This window comes from Octodon degus, unplaced genomic scaffold (genome assembly GCF_000260255.1).
Source record: "Octodon degus isolate 3935 unplaced genomic scaffold, OctDeg1.0 scaffold00304, whole genome shotgun sequence".
Lineage (NCBI taxonomy): Eukaryota > Metazoa > Chordata > Mammalia > Rodentia > Octodontidae > Octodon > Octodon degus.
Window position 1 is genome coordinate 725,169 of NW_004524880.1, and position 21,374 is coordinate 746,542.

General features: G+C 57.3%; 1 protein-coding gene across 6 annotated transcripts in view; it reads left to right on the plus strand.

Moving 5' to 3' along the window:
• The window catches only part of Myo9b (myosin IXB), a 61,833-nt gene that overhangs the window by 24,955 nt on the left and 15,504 nt on the right, over positions 1-21,374 (plus strand). For 5 of the 6 annotated variants that reach the window (XM_023707627.1, XM_023707623.1, XM_023707622.1 and 2 more), the window contains exons 3-16: positions 2,069-2,163; positions 5,319-5,381; positions 5,721-5,820; positions 5,943-6,043; positions 7,455-7,584; positions 8,743-8,832; positions 11,435-11,551; positions 12,119-12,253; positions 15,375-15,496; positions 16,768-16,909; positions 17,123-17,327; positions 18,381-18,459; positions 19,793-19,906; positions 20,489-20,528. In XM_023707627.1, coding sequence (XP_023563395.1) covers positions 2,069-2,163; positions 5,319-5,381; positions 5,721-5,820; positions 5,943-6,043; positions 7,455-7,584; positions 8,743-8,832; positions 11,435-11,551; positions 12,119-12,253; positions 15,375-15,496; positions 16,768-16,909; positions 17,123-17,327; positions 18,381-18,459; positions 19,793-19,906; positions 20,489-20,528 — 1,533 coding nt within the window. The remainder of the gene's footprint in view (positions 1-2,068; positions 2,164-5,318; positions 5,382-5,720; positions 5,821-5,942; positions 6,044-7,454; positions 7,585-8,742; positions 8,833-11,434; positions 11,552-12,118; positions 12,254-15,374; positions 15,497-16,767; positions 16,910-17,122; positions 17,328-18,380; positions 18,460-19,792; positions 19,907-20,488; positions 20,529-21,374) is intronic. The other variant, XM_023707625.1, reaches the window with a different exon arrangement.

Below are 21,374 nucleotides of genomic sequence, written 5' to 3' on the forward strand. Positions count from 1 at the left end.
GACTGCAAAGTGAGTTCGAGGTGAGCCTGAATGGCATAGTAAGACCCTGTCTTAAAAAGATGGGGGAGGGGGCCTGCCCCTTAGCTCAGTTCTTTAAGTGGCTGCTTTGACAAAGCTGTCAGCCTCAGGTTGCTGTAGTTCGATCCCCACAACTCCAGCCAGCCAAACCTGCCCTGAAGGCATTCGGAGCAAAAAAAAAAAAAAAAGATGGGGGGGAAAAAAGAACCCAGTGGCTTCGCCCCCAGCAGCACCATGCAGTGACCAGAGGCACACACAACCAGTGCCCGTCAGCAGGCGCCAGATGCAGTTGTTCTGGGCATGCAGTGTGGCTCAGCCGGAAAGGAACAAGGCTCTAACACGTGCTACATGCAAACAGACCTTAAAGCCATGGTGCCAAGTGGTGGACCTCCACAGGGACAGGACGTGGTGTGGAGGTTGCCGAGCACGGGGCAGGCGTCTGGGGACACACTCTCCATTTAGGGCTGAAAATATAGACTGAATAAAGGTGGTAATTGGGTGGCACTGGGAATGTGCCAGATGTACCAAACTGTGCACTTTAAATTAGTGAGTTGTTTTTGGTTTTGTTTGTACTTGGAATCAAACACAGGACCTTGTGCTTGCCAGGCAGGTGCCCTGCTATTGAGCTACATCCTGGCCCAAATGGATGAACTTTAGCCCCATGTGGTGACAGGGTGACTGCAGCAGTGCCCCGAGTTCAGCACCATTTTTGTGCATGCATCTGGGAGTTTTTAGCACCTGAGGGTTTTGCTGGGTGGTGTCCATGGACACAGAGGGACACAGACACGGACATGGGCACTGCCAAGATGCAGAATACTGACAGTGGGGCATCCTTTGGTGGGTAGATTGATCAGCCCCACCTGAAGTATGGGGGCAGAACTTGCTTACCTCCCAGGCCTCCAGACTGGGCACTATTTGGGGTATACACTGTGGTGCGTTGGGGAGCTGTGCCTGTACACAGACCTGGTGACGCAGCTCACCACCTTGCACGGATTGCTGAAGGGGATTCCACACAGTGCTTGTCATTCTGTGTGGAATCTGCATGGTGCCACCTGTCCTGGCAGCCTGTGAATTGGTGTCATCCATTGGTGGGTTAATGTTTGTTCATTGGTGGGTTGATGTTGGGGGTGGGTAGTGTCCAGGGTGGTTTGGTATGGGGCCTTGGCTGGGGTAGATGGGTGTCCAGGTGGCTGGTGTCAGGTTATCTGGGTGTCTGGGTGGGCAGGTGTTGTAGGCAGGTGTCTAGGTGTCTGGGTGGCTGGGTGTTGCAGTGAGTGGATGTCTAGGTGGCTGGGTGTTGGTGTAGGTGAGTCTGAGTGGGTGGGTGTTCAGGTGGCTGGGTGTCGGGGGAGGTGGGTGTCCAAGAGGGCAGGTGTCAGGGTGGGCAGGTGGCTGGGTGTCGGGGTAGGTGGGTTTCCAAGTGGGCGGGTGTCCAGGTGACTGGGTGTCGGGGTAGGTGTGTGTCCAAGTGGGTAAGTGTCCAGGTGGCTGGGCATCGGGGTAGGTAGGTGTCCAAGTGGGCAGGTGTCTAGGTGGCTGGGTGTCGGGGGAGGTGGGTGTCCAAGTGGGCGGGTGTCCAAGTAGCAGGGCATCGGGGTAGGTGGGTGTCCAGGTGGCTGGGTGTTAGGGAGGTGAGTGTCCAAGTGGGCGGGTGTCCAGGTAGCTGGGCATCGGGGTAGGTGGGTGTCCCAAGTGAGCGGGTGTCCAGGTGGCTGGGTGTTGGGGTAGGTGAGTCTGAGTGGGCAGGTGTTCAGGTGGCTGGGTGTTGGGGAGGTAGATGTCCAAGTGGGCAGGCGTCAGGTTGGGCAGGTATCCAGGTGGCTGGGTGTCAGGGGTGTCAGGTTGGGCAGGTATCCAGGTGGCTGGGTGTTAGGGAGGTGGGTGTCCAAGTGGGTGGGCATTGGGGTGGGCAGGTAGCTGAGTGTCAGGGTGGGCGGGTATCCGGGTGGCTGGATGTCTAGGTAGCACAGTGCCCTGCAGTCCTGGCTCTGCCCTCAAGCCCAGCTGCCCACAGCCCATCCACCCTGCTGACGCTGCCCCGTCCCCACAGGCCTTCGGGAATGCCAAGACGGCCCACAACAACAACTCCAGCCGCTTTGGCAAGTTCATCCAAGTCAACTACCTGGAGAGTGGCATCGTGCGCGGGTGAGTGAGGCCCAGCACCCGAGTCCTCCCCTTGCTGGCCACACGTGCTCTGCCTGGGGCTACACACAGGGCTGCAGTACACCAAGAGCTGCCTCAGGGCCACTCCTGCTGGACCAGCATGACCCCCACAGGGCTTAACCCTGGATTCCTCACCCTGGGCACCTCTTCTTACCTCAGGTTTTCCAGGTGTGGGGAGGTACAGGAGAGGCCCCCTGGGTGCTGCTGTAGGAGCAGCCAGCCCCTGCTCAACACCCACAGGAGCTGCCGGTACCCTCAACTCCAGCCTTTCCTCCCTGCAGGCCTCCGCAGACCCCAACAGCTCCCCCAGAGCCATCGGGGTCCAGTGGAGAGTGCGGACCAGGCTGCAGGAGGCCCTGGCCTCCGCACCCAGTGCTGAAAGCAAAACAAAGCTTAGCACTGTGAAGGAGCCTGGAAGACTTTGTTGGTTTGTTTGGCAACAAGATCTTTGATCTCCCAGTGTAGCCCAGGCTGGCCTTAAACTCAGAGTGATCTTTCTGCCTCAGCCTCCTGTCTGAGGTCCAGGTCAGCACCAAAACAAGCTGCAGGGAGCTAAGGTGCTTGCTTACTCATGGCCAGGGAGGAACAGGAAGAGGAAGGGAGGTCCCAGTGCACTCTGAGGCTCCCTAGGTACCCAAGAGCCTCCCCTCAGCCCCCACCTCGCTGGGCTGCCAGGAGCCAGGGACAAGCCCTTACTACATGGCCCTGTGGGGACTTTCAGGATCCAAACTGTACCCTTAGGAGGCTGAGGTAGGAGGACCTCAAAGTCAAGGTGGCCTAGACAGCTTAGTTAGACCTGTCTCAAAGTATAAAGTGAGAAGGCCTGGGGTATCCTCAAGGGCAGGTGCCTGCCCAGCATGAGTGAGGCCAGGTTCATCCCAGTGCTGCAGGTTGAAAGCCTCGGGCATGTGGGGCAGACTTCCTCCTGCCTACCTTTCCCTCCTTTAGGTACAAAGCTAGGTCTCACTGGCTTGCCTGGGCTGGCCTCAGACATGCTGTGCACTCTCCTGCCCCAGCCTCCGGGTAGCCAGGGTCACAGGAGCGTGACCACCACGCTGGGCTTGTGCCTTCTCTCTGCCGTGGTGCCTGGCAGCTCTTGGTCACAGCCACCGGCATGTTGCTCATGCACGCAGCCCGCTTGGCCACTTCCTAGACTGCTGGAGGGTCACACATCATGGTGTGGCGGGCCCCAGCCCACGTCTACTATAGTAGGGGCTACCCCATTACCTATGCCAAAGGCTGCCAAGTGGTGACCCAGCCGCTTCCATTCCCGCCAGCTTGACCAGGGCGCAGAGGAGAACCCACTGTGATGTCCCCAAGGTCCTGGGACTCTGGTGACCCCATGTTTGCATCCTGGCTTGCTGGAGGTCAGGGCGTCCTGTCCGTTGCAGCCGTGGCTGTCTGGAAGGCCGGCCCCGCTGCTTGTGCTTTAGCCATGGCTGTGGGCCAGGTGACATTTCTCCTGCTGGTCCCCACCAGGGCTGAGGCACAGGGCCAGCCAGCCTGCCTCTGTCCCCTGCTCTGAAGCACCAGCTTCCTGTGCCTTTACACAGGGCCTCCGGAGACTTCAGGGCCTGTGCGCTTGCACACTGAGCTGCACCCCAGCCCTTTATGTATGCATGTATTTGGTATAGGGTCTCACTACGCAGCCTGGATTCAGTGTTTCTCCTGTTCTCTGGGATCACAGGTGTGTGCCACCACACCCATTCTCAGGGGCACTCAGCACACCTGGGGGCGGGGCCAGCGGCGCTGGGGATTGAACCCCAGGCCCTGCTCTTGTCTCAGTAGGCACTTAGTCTGCTGAGTTTTTTTTTTTTTTTTAATGTATTTGGTATAGGGTCTACAGGGTCTCACTACATAGATAGGACTCATTATGATGCTCCTGTTTTCAGCCTCCCAAGTGCTAGTATTACAGGCCTGTGCTACCACGCCCAGTCTCAGTTGCTGTCTCAGCATGCCCCAGGGTGGGGCTGGCACTTTAGCCTGCTGAGCTATCACGCCAGCCCTTACGCTAGTCCTTTTTTTTGTTGTTGTTTGGAGATTGGATCACCTGTCACTAGGTCATCCTGGCTGGGCTTGAACTTGTGACCCTGCTGGGGTTGTGAGACTGCTGTGTTTTGGCCCTGGAATTGAAAGTGATAGAAAGACTGGACTGTCTCTCTCCAGTGACAGCGCCGTGCACCATGGGGACTGGCCTGTCACCCCACACAGCATAGAGGTGGCTCCCCAAGCATGACTCCGGAGCCCTGTCCAGCCTGCCCTGGAAAGCTCCCAAGAGCAATGACACATGGCTTATCACAGCCAGTGTCCTCGGCAGAGCGCTTGAGAATCACTAGAAACTTCAGAACCCGAATGCCACTTGTAGGGGTGAGCATGGTGCGGCCCCCCCTGGACCGTGACTGTCACTTGGCCACGCAGGAGGGGGCGGCCAGGGCGGTGTGGGAGTCAGGAGCCGCTGCTGGGGGTGGGTCAGAAAGGGCAGGTTTTTGCGTGTGACAGTGAATTTCTCGTCCTGGCGCCAGCACTGGACTTGTGGTGGGTACCACTGGGCCAGGGTGAGCGAGCACCTAGCTCCCAGCTCCAGCACCCAGGACTGGCAGCACCGAGACTGTGGCCTTGAGCGCACACTTGGTGTTCTGTGTGACCAGAGAAAGCTCGGGAGCCAGTGGGAGCCATGGCCTGTTGCCACCGCCCGGGGGATGGCCCTGGGCACCTGTCATCCACCTAATGGTGGGGCATGGCAGAATTTGGGCACCTGTGTCATGCCACGGATGTGCGCTAACAGCAGCCTGTGCGCCTTGGTACCACGTGGCCGGGCATGGCAATGCCACCCTCAGTCCTAGCGTGTGAGAGGCTGAGGCAGGAGACCATAAATTTGAGGCCAGCCTGGATGACAAAATGAGGTCCTGCTACAAAAGCAGCAGCAGAGCTAGTTGTCAAGGGCAGAGCTTTCAGGGTTCAGGCTGAGTATGTGCCTCAAAGCCCTGGCTCCTGACCACAAGAAATAGTGACACAGGGCTGGGGAGATGGCTCAGTAGAATAAGCGCTTGCCTGGCAAGCACAAGGGCCTGAGTTCAAGCCCCAGTTCCGCCAAAAAATAAAAATAAAAACTGAAATATTTTATTCCTCCTTGATAGAGCTGTCGTGGAAAAATACCTGCTTGAAAAGTCTCGCCTGGTATCTCAGGAGAAGGATGAGCGGTACGTGCCTCCAGGGTTTCCCAGCAGCACAGAGACCTCGGGTGGGGTCACTTGGCCAGTCTCACCCCCAGCTGGCTCCCTTGGCCTCCAGCTCTGTGACGTTTTCCCCACGGCCACTTTCCCATGTCTGCCCAAAGTGTGCTCACTGAGACTCCCCTGATCAGCCAGGGGTGCTGGCCCATGCCTGCATCTGCTCACTGGGAGGCAGGGGCCAGCCCAGGTCACTGAGCAGGGCTGTGTCGGTGCAGTCGAGGCCCAGATGACATGCGCTGCAGTTTGGAGTCCTTCTAGGGCTTCCTCCCCTCCTTAGCTGTGACGCCCTTCCCACCTTGCCTGCAGAAACTACCACGTGTTTTACTATTTGCTCCTCGGGGTCAGTGAGGAAGAGCGCCAAGAATTCCAGCTCAAGCAGCCGGAAGATTACTTCTACCTCAACCAGGTAAGCAGGCCCAGCCTAGCCACCAGGCCACCTCTGTTCCCTGCTGCGGGTGGCCCCTGCCCCACAGCCTATCTCCGCTCGGCTCTAGTGGCTGTGAGGGAGCCAAAGCATGTATTTTCCAGCATAACTTGAAGATCGAGGATGGGGAAGACCTGAAGCACGACTTCGCACGGCTGAAGCAGGCCATGGAGATGGTGGGCTTCCTCCCCACCACCAAGAGGCAGTGAGTGGCCAGGGCCTGAAGCCCAGGGAAGTGTGGGGTGCTGGCCAGGCCGCTGCAGAAGAACAGCCCCAGGCGCTCCAGTGTGCACGCGTCTGAGGACTGCAGTGAGCTGGCAGAGTGACACACACCTGCAACCCTCTGCAACCTCTGCAGAAGGCAGAGGCAGGGGCACCTCTGCCGCATCTCTGCAGGCAGCTTAGTGAGGCCCTCACTAAAAATGAAAAAGGGCTGGGATGAGCCCCTACTGTTACGAAAGAAACAAAACTCGAGGCTCTGGTAACCCATACAGAGCCAGCGGGTTGCTAGAGCAGGCCACGCACTCCACACTGTGTTTTGTCTCTTAACAGCCCTGGAAGTGATGCTGAGCACTGCTAGCCTGGGACCACACACCCACATGCCCTTGTGTGGTGGCTTGGGGTTTGGGGTATATCCGGGTGCTCCCTGCCTGGGGTGCCTGGGGTGCTACTCAGGCTATTGCCCAGGCCACCCCCATCGTCCCCAAATGGTGGAGGCTGAGGCCTGGTGGGAGGCTCTGTGGGTACTGCCTGCCGCCTGGATAGCAGGGCCCAGAGGTGCTGCCTGGCGTGGGGCTGCTGCGGCAGTAGAGACTCTTCAGTCCTGTGGACCTCCACGCCTGTGCCAGTTTTCTGGGCTCTGAGCTTGGGAATTATGCCTTTCTTATTTTGAGAGGGTGTCACTATGTTGTTGAACTTGCAGTTCTGCCTCAGCCTCCTGGAGGGCTGAGCTGACAGGCCTGTGCCACCTTGCCAGCCTCTGAGTTTTCAGACATGTTGCCACTGCACAATTAGGGGGTGCAGTGTGGTGCTTTGATCCACAAATACAATGTGTATGCATGTTATTCCTCCTTTTAAAACTCAGTTTTGGGGGCCGGGGAAATAGCTCAGTAGAATAAGCTCTTGCCTGGCAAGTGCAGGGACCAGAGTTCAATCCCTGGTTCTGCCAAAAAAAAAAAAATTAAAAAATTAAAAAAAATAAAACTCAGTTTTAAGCCAGGCACAGTGGTGCACGCCTGTCTGTCCCAGCACTCGGGAGGGAGGCTTGCAGCAGATTCCTGCATGGCAAGGCCCTGTTGCAGAAGGGCCAGGGATTTAGCTCAGTGGTACAGCACCTGCCTGGCGAAAGTCTAGAGTTCAATTCACAGTACCAACAATACTACTACTACTACTATTTTAGTGCTAGCAAAATGCACCTGTGCCCTGCCCCCTGCTTAACACTGGCAAGGCCTGGGGGTTCAGTCTGCACACTTCATATGGAGCCTAGGGCCGGGGTGCAGGGGGCAGCTGAGCGCTGGGTGTGCCTTGGCCCCCAGTGGGGAGAAGCGGGAGGTGAAAGCCCGCATGGAAGCAGGGAGGCGGGCCCTGCGCTGTCCTCAGCACACTTGTGCCCACAGGATCTTCTCGGTGCTCTCAGCCATCCTGTACCTGGGCAACGTCACCTACAGGAAGAGGCCTACGGGTCGCGATGAGGGCCTGGAGGTTGGGCCGGCCGAGGTGCTAGACACGCTGTCACGGCTGCTGAAGGTACTGTGCTTGCGGGCACGTGCATTCACACACACACACACACACACACACACACACATACGAGCACGCATGCACACTGCCCCCACCCCGCCACAGCAGGGATGACAGGCTCCTCCGCACCCTCCTGGGGCTGCTGCATTCTCCCTCTGCTTGGCGTCTCTGATCCATTCCCCAGCGCGTGCCACCTCTCATGGCACAAATGCTCTTGTCAAACAGGGTTGCAAAGAAGCTAGGCGTGGTAGTGCATACCTGTCATCCCAGCACTTAGGAGGCTGAGGCAGGAGCATTCCTTGGGCCCAGGACTTAGTGGCCAGCCTGGATACAGAGCAGCAGTATGGTGCGGTGGGCCAGGCCGTTCTCTGAGGACCCCACTCCCCTGCTGCTCCCTGTAGCAGCTGTGCACTTAGCACTCGGAGCGTCAGCTGGACGCAGCTGTGTGTCACCTGATGGTCTCGGCCTGTGGGTGGAGCTTGGGGTGCAGCCCGGGCGTCCTGTGCCTTCAGGGGGCTTCCCCACGGCAGAGCAGCCAGCCTGATCCAGGGCCGACCCCTGTGGGTTAGAAGCTGCCCGCGTTGTGCCTTTCTGTTTTCTGAGTCCTGGAGATTGGGCCCAGGGCCTGCCCCTGAGCTGGGTCCCCAGCCCTGTTTTGTTTTGTGGCTGTGTCTTCCTAAGACTCCAGAGCTGCTTTGAACTTGAGACCCTCCTACTGCAGCCTGTCTGTGGCTGGGATTGTGGGTGTGCACTGCTCACTTGGCCTGCAGCCTTGTTTAAAGGAGGAGTGCTCGGCCTGCAGCTCCTATTGAGACCCTGTGTTTTGTGGGTGCCCTGGGGACGGCTAGGGCACCCACCACACACCCTGTTCCTGCTGCTGACAGCAAGGTCAGCTTAGGGCAGGCTCTGCGCAGGGTTTCAGTGAAGCCCCAGCCCAGGCCCGGACCCCACGCACAGGCTGGGAACTGGCGGCGTGGCACATACACTGTGGGCCAGGCGTGCAGGGACCGGGCCCCACAGGTACAGGCACATGCACTTGGCAGCCTAGAAGCTGGGCTGCCTCCTGACTGGCCCATTTTTTTTGGCCTATTCTCCTTGACCTTTTTTTGGCCCATTCTCCCTTTATTTTGGTCCATTCTCCTTGACCTTGATGTTGACTTTCCACAGGTGAAGCGTGAGATCTTGGTGGAGGTCCTGACCAAAAGAAAAACGGTGACCGCTAATGACAAGCTCATCCTGCCCTACAGCCTCGGCGAGGTAAGTGCCACCGGCCCAAACTGGCTTTGCTCAGGGTACCTGGTGGGAGCTTGGAGTCACCGCAGGGACAGACACTGTACAGTGTTCTGTGGTGCGCGGAGTGCTACATTTTACTACTTTCTTTATTTTTTGTGGTACTGGGGATTGAACACTACTTTAAATTTATTGTAGTGAATGGGACCCTTCGAATACCCCCCAACATCTTGGCTGCTTCCTGCGCGGCCCTGAAGTCTTCTCTCCTGAGGGTCCTCAGCTGCACTGCGCCACCCGCTTCAGGCCCCAAAGGGACTGGAACGTCTCTCTCCCTGGTTGCCGTGACCCTGAGGGAGAACCTGACTTGCTGGTGCCAGATTGGGTGGCGGTGGTAGCCCAGGGCGCAGAGTCACGTCTTTTGGGTGGCACTCAGCAGCACTGGTCACTGTGTCTGAGGCTCAGCCTCATGTAGACCCTGAGAACCCAAGCCGTGGGGATGAGTGGGGCACTCCAAGCAACATTTTTTTTTTTAAATTTTATTTATTTATTTACTTATTTGTGTGTGTGGCCAGCTCAGCCCACCAGGGGGCGGGGCTGGCTGGCATGTGATGCTGGGGGATTGAACCGTGGTCCCTGTGCTTTGCTAAGCTTGTTCTATGTAGATGCTTTAGACCACTGAGCCATCTCACCAGCCCCCAAGCAGCATTTTACTGGCTGCATTTTAAAAACGTTTTAGTCTTTTATTTATTTATTTGATACAGGGTCTCACTACACAGCTTAGACTCAGACTCATAGTAATCCTTTTGTCTCAGCCTCCTTGATGCTGGGATTATAGGCATGTGCCACCATGCCTGGTTTCGGGGACCAGCACGGCATGCAGTACTTGGATCAAGCCTGGGGCCTTGCTCTTGCCAGGCTGGTGCTTGCACTGCTGAACTATCTCCTCAGCCACTGTACTACTTTTTTTTTTGCAGAACCGGGGATTGGGGGGGCCGGGGAGATGACTCAGTGGAATAAGCACTTGCCTGGCAAGCGCAAGGGCCTGAGTTCAATCCCTGGTTCCACCTAAAAAAAAAAAAAGAACCAGGGACTGAACTCAGGCCCTTGTGCTGGCCGGGCAAGCACTTATTCCACTGAGCCATCTGCCTGGCCCCTGTGCTACATTTTTCAAATTTAGACATCCGCCATATATTTTGACCACTTGTGGACATACCTGTGGTAGAACTCAGTGTATGAATTAGCATATAAATTAGCCACAGGAAATGTTGGCCCCAAGAATTAAGAGGACAATTAAAAGGGTGTGGGGTAGGGTCGGTGAGCTAGCCAGTGGACTAAGTGCCTGCTTAGGCAAGTGTAGGGTCTGGGGCTCAATCCTTGGCACCACGTATGACATCGCCCCACCCACCCCCACCCCTGGGCTGGGCAACCGGGTCTGGGCGTGGTGGTGCATGCCTGTAATCCCAGTGCTAGGGAGGCTGAAAACAGGAGGATCACTACAAGTCCAAGCTGCATAGTGAGACCCTACACCAAAAGAAAAAGCTGTGCTACATGGAAACTGCAGGTGCGGGCTCCAGAAGGGATTTTCGCGTTCTGGCACCTTTTCCCTTGGAGGTGATGCTGTCCTGCCTAGGCTGTGACTTGATGGCCAGCGCTACTGGCTGAGTGGGCTGGGCATTTGCTTACCCGGTGAGGAGGCTGGCGGGGCAGGCGTGGCTCACAGCTCTAATGGAATGGAGCTGGCTTAAACTACTGAATTGTGTGTTTGTGGAATTTTTCACTCAGCATTTTAAGCGCGCAACGGACAGCTGGTGTTTCACATGGGCCTTGTGGACAGCCTGGGCAACACAGCGGTAGCTGGGGGTAATGGGTGTGTGTGTGTGTGTGTGTGTGTGTGTGTGTGCCTTCAGGGAAAAGATACATGGGGGGGGGGGCTGGCCTGCTGCAGCAGGATTCTGGCTTCCATGCTGTCTCCACAAAGGAAAGGGTGAGGGGCCAGGAAGATGGCTCAGTGGAATAAGCGCTTCTCTGGGAAGCGTAAGGGCCTGCGTTCAATCCCCGGTTCCGCAAAAAAAAAAAAAAGGAAAGAGTGGGAAGCTGGGTGCGGCGGGTACACCTGCCATCCCAGCTCCTTGGCAGGCTGAGGCAGGAAGATCTCAAAAGGGATCCCAGCCTGAGGAACTTAGTAAGGCCTTTGCTGAGAATAAAAATATAAAGAGGGCTGGGGTCAGCTGTGCAGGCTAGCACTCCTGGCTTCTATCCCAGGTACCAGGAAAAGCGGGGAGATGTGCAGTTGTGGCCACCCTATAGAAAAGAAATACAAAAGCAAGATTTTGTTTTTAAGTGAAAAAGAAACCATCCTGTTGGGATGCGCCTATTCCCCAGCTGCTCAGGGTGCTGAGGCAGGATAAGTGCTTGAGCCGGGAGTTTGAGGCCAGCCTGGGAGGCGCAGCAAGACCTGGTCTCAGAAAGGGAACAAGAACAGCTACTGCAGGGGCCGGGGAGATAGCTCAGTAGAACAAACACTTCCCTGGGAAGCACAAGGGCCTGAGTTCAATCCCTGGTTCTGCTAAAAAAACAAAAGAACAGCCGCTGTGGCTCCATACCGCCTGAGTGCGCCCTGTGTCCCCAGGCTGTCACCGCCCGTGACTCCATGGCCAAGTCCCTGTACAGTGCCCTGTTCGACTGGATTGTGCTGCGGATCAACCACGCGCTCCTCAACAAGAAGGATGTGGAGGAGGCTGTCTCGGTGAGAGTCCTGCCTGGCCATACCTGCAGCCCTGGGTCTCAGTCACTCTCCGGGCTGACCCAGTGAACAGACAGGTCCTGTGACTGCAGGCACTCAGTGCAGAATGAAGTGGGCCTCCCGGCTGGGGAGCAACTCAGGAGTGCAGGTGGCTTAGCATGCACACAGGACTGCAGCCCTGGCACCACGTAAAACCAAACCAAAAAGGTCTTCCTAGTGAAAACTGATGGTCGCAACTAGTTGTGGTGGTGCATGGCAGTCATCTCAGCACTTGGGGAGTCTGAGGCGGGAAGATTGCAAGTCTAAGCCCACCCTGAGCCAATTAGTGAGGCTGTCTCAAAATACGAAGAGGGCTGGGGTGCAGCTCAGTGTGTAGGTCCCAGAGTCAGTTCCCCAGTACTGAATCGAAGAGATGTCAGACCCCATGAGCGAGGGACACAAGCTGGTGGTGGGAGAGCATTCAGCGAGCCCAGGCCCCAGGTGGCCAGGTCCATGTCTGTGATGCAGCCCTGCAGAGAGGGCCAGCTCCCCCAGGAGCCCTACAGTGACTGCCACCCTGTTGTCACCCAGTGCCTGTCCATCGGGGTCCTTGACATTTTCGGCTTTGAGGACTTTGAGCGGAACAGCTTCGAGCAATTCTGCATCAACTACGCCAATGAGCGGCTGCAGTACTACTTCAACCAGCACATCTTCAAGCTGGAGCAGGTGGGTCTGTGGGGCCATGTGCCCACCTCTGCGCATACCTGCTTCAGCCTCTGGCCGGCGCTGTGTGCGGCGGCTGAGAAGCACATGTGTCAGCCTGCAAGTGGCTGCCTGTGTGTGCGAAGCTTGCGGGTACACAGGGTGGCCCCTGGGCCCCTGCCACCACCAGCAGCTGGTGCCAGGCCTGTGACTGTATGCCTGCTGTCTCCCAGCCATCTGTTCTCTGTCTGTGGACTGGATGTAAGCAGGTCCTATCGGTTGCCCTGGAATAGGCTGCAGCCTCTGGCTCACTGTCCTTTCTCTAGGACTGAGTCACCTCTGATGGGAGCCCACTTTGCTTAGCCATCTGCTGGTGGGTGTGCAGGGGCACCTGCACCTGGCTTTTGTGACTGGTGCCACTCTGGTGTGGACACGGGTCCCTTCCCAGACAGGTCTGCTTGGAGCAGGGCACAAGGGCTCTCGAGGCTAAAGCAGGAGGATCCCAGGTTCTAGGCCAGGCTGGGCCCCTTAGAAACAATTCTGTTTCCAGATAAAATCTAGAAAAGCGTGGGAGCTGGATGTGGGGTGCACAGTCATGCCCACAGTCCAGGAGGCTGAGGCAAGAGGATGGCAGATTTGAGCCCAGTCTGGCCAAGCCACTCAGCAAGTTAGTGAGCCCCTGGCTCAGAATTTAAGGCCACGTGAATGGGCTGGAGACGTACCCAAAAGTAGACTTGACAAGCCCTCTGGCGCCTGGCTGCAAGTGTGTGTCACCACCAGCCCTCGGGAAGTTGGGACAGCTCTCCTAGAATCTCACTGGAGGCCCAGGACACAAAATCTGACCTGGAATTCTCTGCCACAGGGAAACTTGGCAAAAATCCCACCCAGCCCCAGGGTGAGGAAAATGTGAGGCTGCTTTGAGCCTTGGGTCATTTTTAAATTTATCCCAAACATGACCAGGCCTTTCCAGGGAAGGAAGCAGGTGACATAAGAGGCTTACTGTGGTCCGTGACAGGACTAAGTAGCCAAGTTACCAAGACACTCTCTTTCTCATTGGGGGTTCTGTGCATGGGAAAATCTCATGGATTTCTGTAAACATTTAGCTGATGTTCCCATCAGCCTGCAGCACCTGGGCTCTTGGAGCGTGGCTGGTCAGAGTGGTGGGGAGGAGAGAGGCAAGGAGGGCAGGCTGCAGCAGTGTCTGGGTCTGTCACCCTGGCAGCATATGATGACATGGAGCACGTTAGTTTGCTTTCTGTTACTGTGACAGAGCCCTCTGGGCTGGCCACTTCCTGTAGCCAAGGGAGGTCCGTGGTGCCCCCACACGCCCAGGCGTGGAGGCCAGTCTAAGCCACAAGTTCCAGCTCTGATGAGAGCCCCTCAGTGATGTCCCACCTCCGCCTGCGTCCCACTGAGGGCTTTCCCAGGTGGCCTCTGTGACCTAGTCGCTGTAGGAGCCTCCTACACGCACCACAACACAGGGCCACAGCATGAGTGGCCGTAAGCACTGCTAAGTGGCCTCAGCTCTGGTTTTCAGGGCTGGAGTGTGGCCTGCATGCACATTTGCTTCGCAAGTGCAGGGCCCTGGATCTACCTCTGCATCACAAAAAAAGTAAATGTGAGGGAGGCTACTGGAAACAATATTTTTTTTTTTTTCTGTTTGAGGCAGGGTCTCACTATTCAGCTTAGGCTGGCCCTGAGCTCACCTTGTAGCCCAAGCTGGTCTCAAACTCGCGACGATCCCCTTGCCTCAGTCTCTTGAGTGCTGAGATGACAGGTGTGCACTACCACGCCAGCTGGAAATAGAAATTGTGCTGGTCACTCACACGCCACAGGGTGTAATGAGCCTGGTGTCGTGGTGCACACCTGGCATCAAGCACTCAAAGGCTGAAGCAGGAGGATCTCCAGAAGGGCAGTCTGGGCTGCACAGTGAGTTCAAGGCCAGCCTGGGCTACATAGTGAGTTCAGGGCCAGGGAGATGGCTCAATAGAATAAGTGCTTCCCTGGCAAGCGCAAGGGCCTGAGTTCAATCCCTGGTACCACCAAAAGCACACTGTCTCGAGTCCCCTCACAGCACTCAGTCCTTCTGCTCCCTGGAGCCACACTTGCCTTGCCCTTCTTGGCTGTCTTTACTGTCACAGGCACTTTCCTTTTCTTTTTCTTTTCCTTTTCCTTTCCCACAGAGTCTCCTGTATAGCCCAGTCTGGCCTTGAACTTGCAGCGACGCTCCTGCCTCAGCCTCCCAAGTACCGGGATGACAGGCATGTGCCGCCACATAGGCTTTGTGTGGTGTGAGCCCTGGCTGTATATTGATCCCCTCTGTGTTTCCCCTGGGCACCTTTCCAGGTCCAGCTCCTAAGGAGCTCTCTGGCCCCTATAGGGAGCGGGTGCCAACCCTGGGTGTCCTTGGACATGAACAGAACATAGGTGCCACGCTGTACATTGAGAACTTGTGCTCCTCTCCTGACTTGATACAGTTACTGTTGCATTCACGTTGGCACGGTAGCGCATTTTTTTTGTTTTGGTTTGGTTTTTTTGCGGTACCTGGGGATTGAACTCAGGACCCTGCACTTGCGAGGCAAGTGCTTACTCTATGAGCTATCCCCCTAACCCCGGTAGTGCATTTTTGCTTCTGTGTTTCCACTATGGTCAGCTCTCTGTGGTGCTGTATGTACAGCTTTAGCCAACCTTGAAACAAAAATACTCCAAGAACCGGTGACAGTGCTGGCCATGGAGATGCATGCCTGTCAACTCGGAACTCTAGGAGGCTGAGGCAGGAGGATTGCATGCTCAAATCCAACTAGGTAGCTTTGTGAGTCTGTCTCACAGTAAAATAAAAACAGGCTGCAGCTCAGTGCTTCTGGGGTACAGTCCTCAGCATGTTTTGTTTCCTTTTTCTCCAAACATTATGGCACAACTGTTCACGCAGCTAAACACTGCAGATACACTGTGTGATTGAGGATGGAACCATAAGGCAGGATGCATGCAGGTGACCTGCAGATACTGAGCTGTCTACCGGAGGGCCTGGGAGGTCTTGGCACCTGCCCCAGGACGCTGAGGCCACGTATGTTGTGTGAACAACCACACATGCAGGCCAGGTCTGTGCCCAGCACCGCCAGTGAAATCCTGACTTCCCGGGTCACAGGAGGAGTACCAGGGTGAGGGCATCACCTGGCACAACATCGCCTACACGGACAACGTGGGCTGCATCCATCTCATCAGCAAGAAACCCACCGGCCTCTTCTACCTGCTGGATGAGGAGAGCAAGTGCGTGGCCCTGGCCCCGGGTGCTCAGAGTTCTTATGGGGGCGCCTACTGCAGCGGAAATGGGGAAAGCCTCTCGCTGCCCGCCCTCTGGGTTGAGCTCAGTCTCGCAGGGAGGGAGGGGTGGCAAGGCCACGCCCCAGGAGGTGGTCACACTCATGACTACGCCCCCAAAAGGCTGGTCCTGCCCATGGCCACGCCCCTTAAAGGTCCCCCCTCACAGGGCCATAGGCCTGACCAGGCCCTGTGCTGGTGGTGCGGTTTGCAGTCCAGCAATGGTACTTTTTTTTTTTGGAGTGAAGAGGCATTGTAAAGAGGCTACTTATAAAGTGTGCATGTGCAGTGTATAAGAAATAAGGCTTCAGGCAAGCCTGGTTCTCTCCAGAGCTGTAGCGAAGTCACTCCTGCCTCTTGCAGCCCTGGAGGCTCTAGTGTTCCTAAGTTGCCAGCTTGCCTCAGCCTTCTGAGTAGCCAGGATGACACAGTTGACACCACTGTGCCTGGCCTGCGCGCTCACATGGATCCACATCCCCTCCTTCACTAGTGTCATCCCTGTGGGCCAGGGAGGGGACCACGTGACCCAGGCACAGCTCAGATCCCACCCAGGATAGGGACAGAAACGTCCCCTCTGCTGTGGCCAGGTGGGGAAGACACTGACCTAAGAGGGCTGGGTGCTGGGCTCTTACACATCAGGCTTTTCTAACATGCTGCGCTGTGTGTTTGTCTCAGTGACTGAGCTTCATTGTGCCCAATGCCACAGTGGCCCCTCGAAGCCCACTGGGGCCAGCACTTGGGCACCTGCCAGGTGCGAGTGGCAAAGCCTCAGCCACCAGTCCCTCCAGGCAGCATAAATGGCTGGGTGTATGCAGGCCTTGCCCAGCCACCGCCCTCTCCTTCCTCCTGGGGTGAGGGCCAGACCCTCCATGGCAGCCAGGCACATCCAGACCTGACACCAGCAGCCACTCAGCCTGGCACAGTGTTTGTGGCTGGGTCTCCTTATGGAGCCCAGGCTGGCCTCAAACCCTCAACACACCTCCTCCTCAGTCTCCTGAGTGCTGAGGTGTGTGCCACCACAGCCCGCTAAGTCTAGGGTGGTTGTTAGAAGTTGCCCACCATAGGACAAGTGTTGCAGGTGCCCCTGACTCCGCTAAGAGCCCTGTGGCTTGGCAGCCTCCACCCCATGCTGCCATGCTGGCTGGCACAGGCCTGTCCCATTCTCCTCCCTCTTTCCCGGAGGGAACACCAGATGCCCACTGCTTACATTCTCACCTCAGCTTCCCCCACGCCACGAGCCAGACCCTGCTGGCCAAGTTCAAGCAGCAGCACGAGGACAATAAGTACTTCCTGGGCACACCAGTCCGGGAGCCTGCCTTCATCATCCAGCACTTCGCGGGCCGTGTCAAGTACCAGATCAAGGTGTGGCGTGTGCTGCTCGGAGGCCGTGGTGGGGAGTCTCGCGGTTCTGTCCAGCTGTGGCACCCGAGGGAGGGTCTGCAAGTCAGAGCTGAGGCCTGGCAGCCCGTCGTGGTGTGCGGCTCATTGTGGTGTTCGGCCCTGGGGTCCCTGCGGTGGACCGCCTGCCCCAGCCCTGCATGGGAGTGGCACTGCTTTCTCCTTGCCCTGCTGCAGGACTTCCGGGAGAAGAACATGGACTACATGCGGCCGGACATCGTGGCTCTGCTGCGCAGCAGTGACAGTGCTTATGTGCGCGAACTCATCGGCATGGAGCCTGTGGCCGTGTTCCGCTGGGCCGTGCTGCGCGCCGCCCTGAGGGCCATGGCCGTGCTGCGGGAGGCTGCGCGCCTGCGGGCCGAGAGGCGGGAGAGGATGGCAGGTAGGGGAGCCATCAGGCGCCATCCTGCTGATGTGTGTGGCGCAGCCTGGCCCTGCGCGTCCACCCTTTTCATTCTTTACACATTTTTCTTGTAAAAGAAGCCATGCGCTGCTTAAGCTGACATCTGGCTTATTTCTGAACATCATGGTCTCGGTGCATCTGTCTTCCTGTGTGACACAAGTCATCCTTCAGGGCAAAGTACTGTATGGTGTGTATGCGCCACACTTCTCCCTCCCTGATCCTCTGCTGGTGGGGCGCAGGCCACTCTCCAGGGGCAGGCGCTGTGGGCTGTGCTGCCACCAATGTGAGTGGCATGGACCACAGGGCTGTGAGGGCCTGCAGGTCACAGCCTGCAGGGTGGTGACATGCGAAGCACAGGCCTGTCCCACAGTGGTGCTTTAACCCAGTGCTTCGAGGCCACCTGTGCTGTCTCAGGCCTGGCCCCTCCCTTGCAGCTCCCGGAGGTAGAGCTGAGAGCTTTGGGCCCACGTGGTCCATCTCCAGGCACACAGCTTCTGAGGGGGCTTCGGGCAGAGGCCACACAGGGGTTGGAGTAAACTGAGCTCATTTTGGTATGAAACTGCACCCCTCCACGCTCGGCCTGCACGTAGGCAGTGAGCCGCCCTTTAGTGTGACCTGAAGGCCTGGAGTACAGCTCAGGCGGCACATGAGGTCTCAGCTTGGTCCCCAGAGTTAGAAAGGGAAGGGGCGGGGGCGGGGGGAGAAAAGAAAAGGGATCTAGCACTGCAAGCGGGAAAAAAGTTAAATGATTGAAAGAGGCCGGGTGTACAGATCTGTAGGCGCAGCTACTCGGAGGCTGAGGCAGGAGGAGTTTGGTTGAGTAAAGCCTGGCAACTTAGCAAGACCCCATCTCAAAATCAAGTTGCAAGGGCTAAGGCTGTACTGGGGATGTGGATTGCCCCGGCACACATGAGGTCCTGGCTTCTGCCCCAGCCCCACAAAAAATAAAGGCAGCAAGACCATCCCAGTCTCTGTAGGAAGCAAAGCTGGTGGGCTCTGGCCTGCTGAGCGACATCCACTCTGTGTCCCTAGGTCCCGGCAGCCCTGATGCCCAGAGTCCCCCAGGAGTGCCGCCTTCAGGAGCCGACACGTCATCTGAGAGGCTTTACCGGTGAGCAAAGCCATCAGATAGTGGCACTGTTGGGACCAGGAAGATGGCTCAGTAGAGTAAGCACTTGCCTGGCAAGCGCAAGGGCCTGAGTTCATTCCCTGGTTCCACAAAAAAAAAAAAAAGATAGTGGCACTGCTGCAAGCAGACTGGAAGCCCTGCACGCTGGCTGGTCAGGGTGGCTCTGTGAGTCCATGGTGTCCCCAGTGGCTTCAGGCATGGGGTGTGGGGCAGCTGGGCACACAAAGCAGGCCTTTCAGGGCTGGGTGGTGGGTGTGGCAGCCCCCAGCACCCACAGGAAGCCGTGCTGATGCCGTTGCCCAGGCAGCGGGCAGCCTCGGGCTCAAAGCCGAGCACATGCGGTGTCACGGGTTTGTGGTCCCTATGACCACTGCACTGGCTGGAGCCTTCTGCCTGCCCTGGGCTGAAGAGGGTGGGAGCCAGGCAGCTTGCCATCCCAGGACATGAGGAAGCTGAGGCAGGAGGATCGAGGGTTCTAGGCCAATCTGAGTGGTTTAGAGACTTAGTGAGACCCTGCCTCAGAAGATTTTAAAAATGAAAAGGCCCAGGGATGTAGCATGGAGACCCCTAGGCCGAAGTGTGAGGTGGGCAGAGCACAGCGGGGTGCTCCCTTGAGAGCTGGGGTGCTGTGTGCCTATGGCCACGCTGCTCACAGGTTGAGGCAGGATTGCTTGAGCCCAGGAGTTAGGTGGTCAGCGTGGGAATGCAGCAGGACCGGCTCTCAGGACGAAGGAAGGGAAGAAGAGATGGCTCTTGAGCAAGCCAGGCAGGGGGGGCTGGCTCATAGCTCCTGGAGGGAGTGAAGGGGGCCCTGCATCCTTAGGCCCTAGGCCCAGGGGTATGGAGCGAAGTGCCACAGCATGGTAAGGGACAGAGCTGCAGCCACTCCCTCAGGCCACACGGGGTAGGACTCTGCATGCAGCTAGGCTCTGTGCTGGGAGCACGTGGGCCAGAGGCACACTCTGGGCTGCGTCCCTGCGACCAAGGCTCCCCGGTCCTGCTCTGCAGTGGATACCATGGGATCACCCTGGACCCTGTGGGTGCTGAACAGCTACCTACCCCACCCTTAGCAGGCAGCAGCGCCCCAACTCCTAATGACCACAGCTATCCCCAGACTGGCAGGGACTCCCGGGCCACCCCTCCAGGCCCCAGAAGGCCTGGACTCAGGCCTGTTTCCAGCACCCAAGAGTGGCTGTGCCCTTCCGCCTGCTGCTACTCTGGACCGAGTTCCCTTGGGGTGTGGGCCATGGTGGCCAGGGATGGGGTGATGCTTCTGGCTCTGACTGTCTCTCTGTCATGGTCCCCTCCACCCCAGTGAGCTGCACCACCAGATGATCGAGAGCATCAAGGGCTTGCCCTGGCAGGGCGAGGACCCCCGCAGGCTGCTACAGTCCCTCAGCCGGCTCCAGCGGCCACGCCCCTGCATCCTGTGAGTCCCTGCCACACCCAGGCCCACCAGCCAGGCACTAAGATGCTCTCTTGCTTGCTCACACAGCCTCTGGCTTCATCCTCATGCAGCCGCCTTGGGGGGCCAGGTGCCCTCGACTATGCCTCACCTCAGCACTAAGGCTAGCCCCCCCCCCCGCCCCCGCCCTTCATGCTGACCCCGTATCTCTGCCCTCTGTGGCCACCCTGGGTGCAGCAGCAGAGCCCTGCATTGTAGCCACAGAGCCAGTGGCTGAGTTCTCTGTTTGCTTTTGTGCAGTGCTGGAGTAGGAACCAGGACTTGGTACTAAGCTATGCTTCCTGCTCTTCTTGTTTTTTTATTTTGAGACAGGGTCTCAGTGGCCCATGCTGGGCTGGAACTTGTCATCCTCCCCGCACCTGTAGACTGGCCATGCAGAGCTGGCACCAGCAGGAGCCTGCCACACTGGCACCATCTGCCCTGTCTCGGGCCTCTCCCATCCTCTCTTTTCTCTCCATCTAACTCACAGGGTGTGGCTTGCTGAACTAACTCAACCCTACCCCTGTGTTCTCCTTGTTCACAAAACCATTTTTAATATTTTGACAGGAAGAGTAAAGGTATCAAACAAAAGCAGCTCATTCCCAAGGTAAAGCCCGTGCGCCGCCCTCCCAGCTGTCTGCTCTATCCCTCCTGGCTCCTGGAAGTGAGAGCACACGGGGTGGCCAGGGTGGGGCATGCTGTTGCTCTGGGGCTTCTTCATCCTTGTCCTCCTTCCCCTGCCCGCTCTGCACAGTGGTCCTGGGCTGGGAGCAGCTCAGTGGCGGTTGGGTGCCAGGCAGGCTCAGTGCCTGGCAGTGGGGAGAGTCCCAGGAGAGAACTCGGGGCAGCTGGGGCCCGCAGCCACACAGCCATGGCCCCTGTGGGTGTCACAGGTCTGAGTCCATGTGGCAGCCACACAGAGTTTGCGTGTGTGTGCTGAACACCTGGCATCTGCTCTTAGTGACTTGGAGCATGTGACTTGGTGTGGGTACCTTGATGGCGTGCTTACAGGGCACCGCGCAGCATGTGCTGACTTCTGGTTTTTGTTGTCTTTTGTTCTTGATTTTTGACACAGTCTCTTGCTGTGTAGCCCAGGCTAGCCTCAAACTTGGGGTGAGCCTCCTGCTTCTGCCTCCCAAGTTCTGAGATGACAGGCCTGCACCACAGGCCTAGCTGGATGCATGGTTTCTTACCCAAACTTCTTGGGTCAGAAGCATCCCCAATTTGGGAAGTTATTTATTTATTTATTTAACATTTTGAGCTGGTTGTGGGGTGCATACCTATCATCTAGCACTCAGGGAGGCTGAGGTAGGAGGATAATGAGTTCAAGGCCAGACTCAACTATATAGCAAGACTCTGTCTCAAGGGCCGGGAAGATAGCTCAGTGGAATAAGTGCTTGCTTGGCAAACACAAGGTCCTGAGTTCAGTCCTTGGCATCCCCAAAAAAAGACC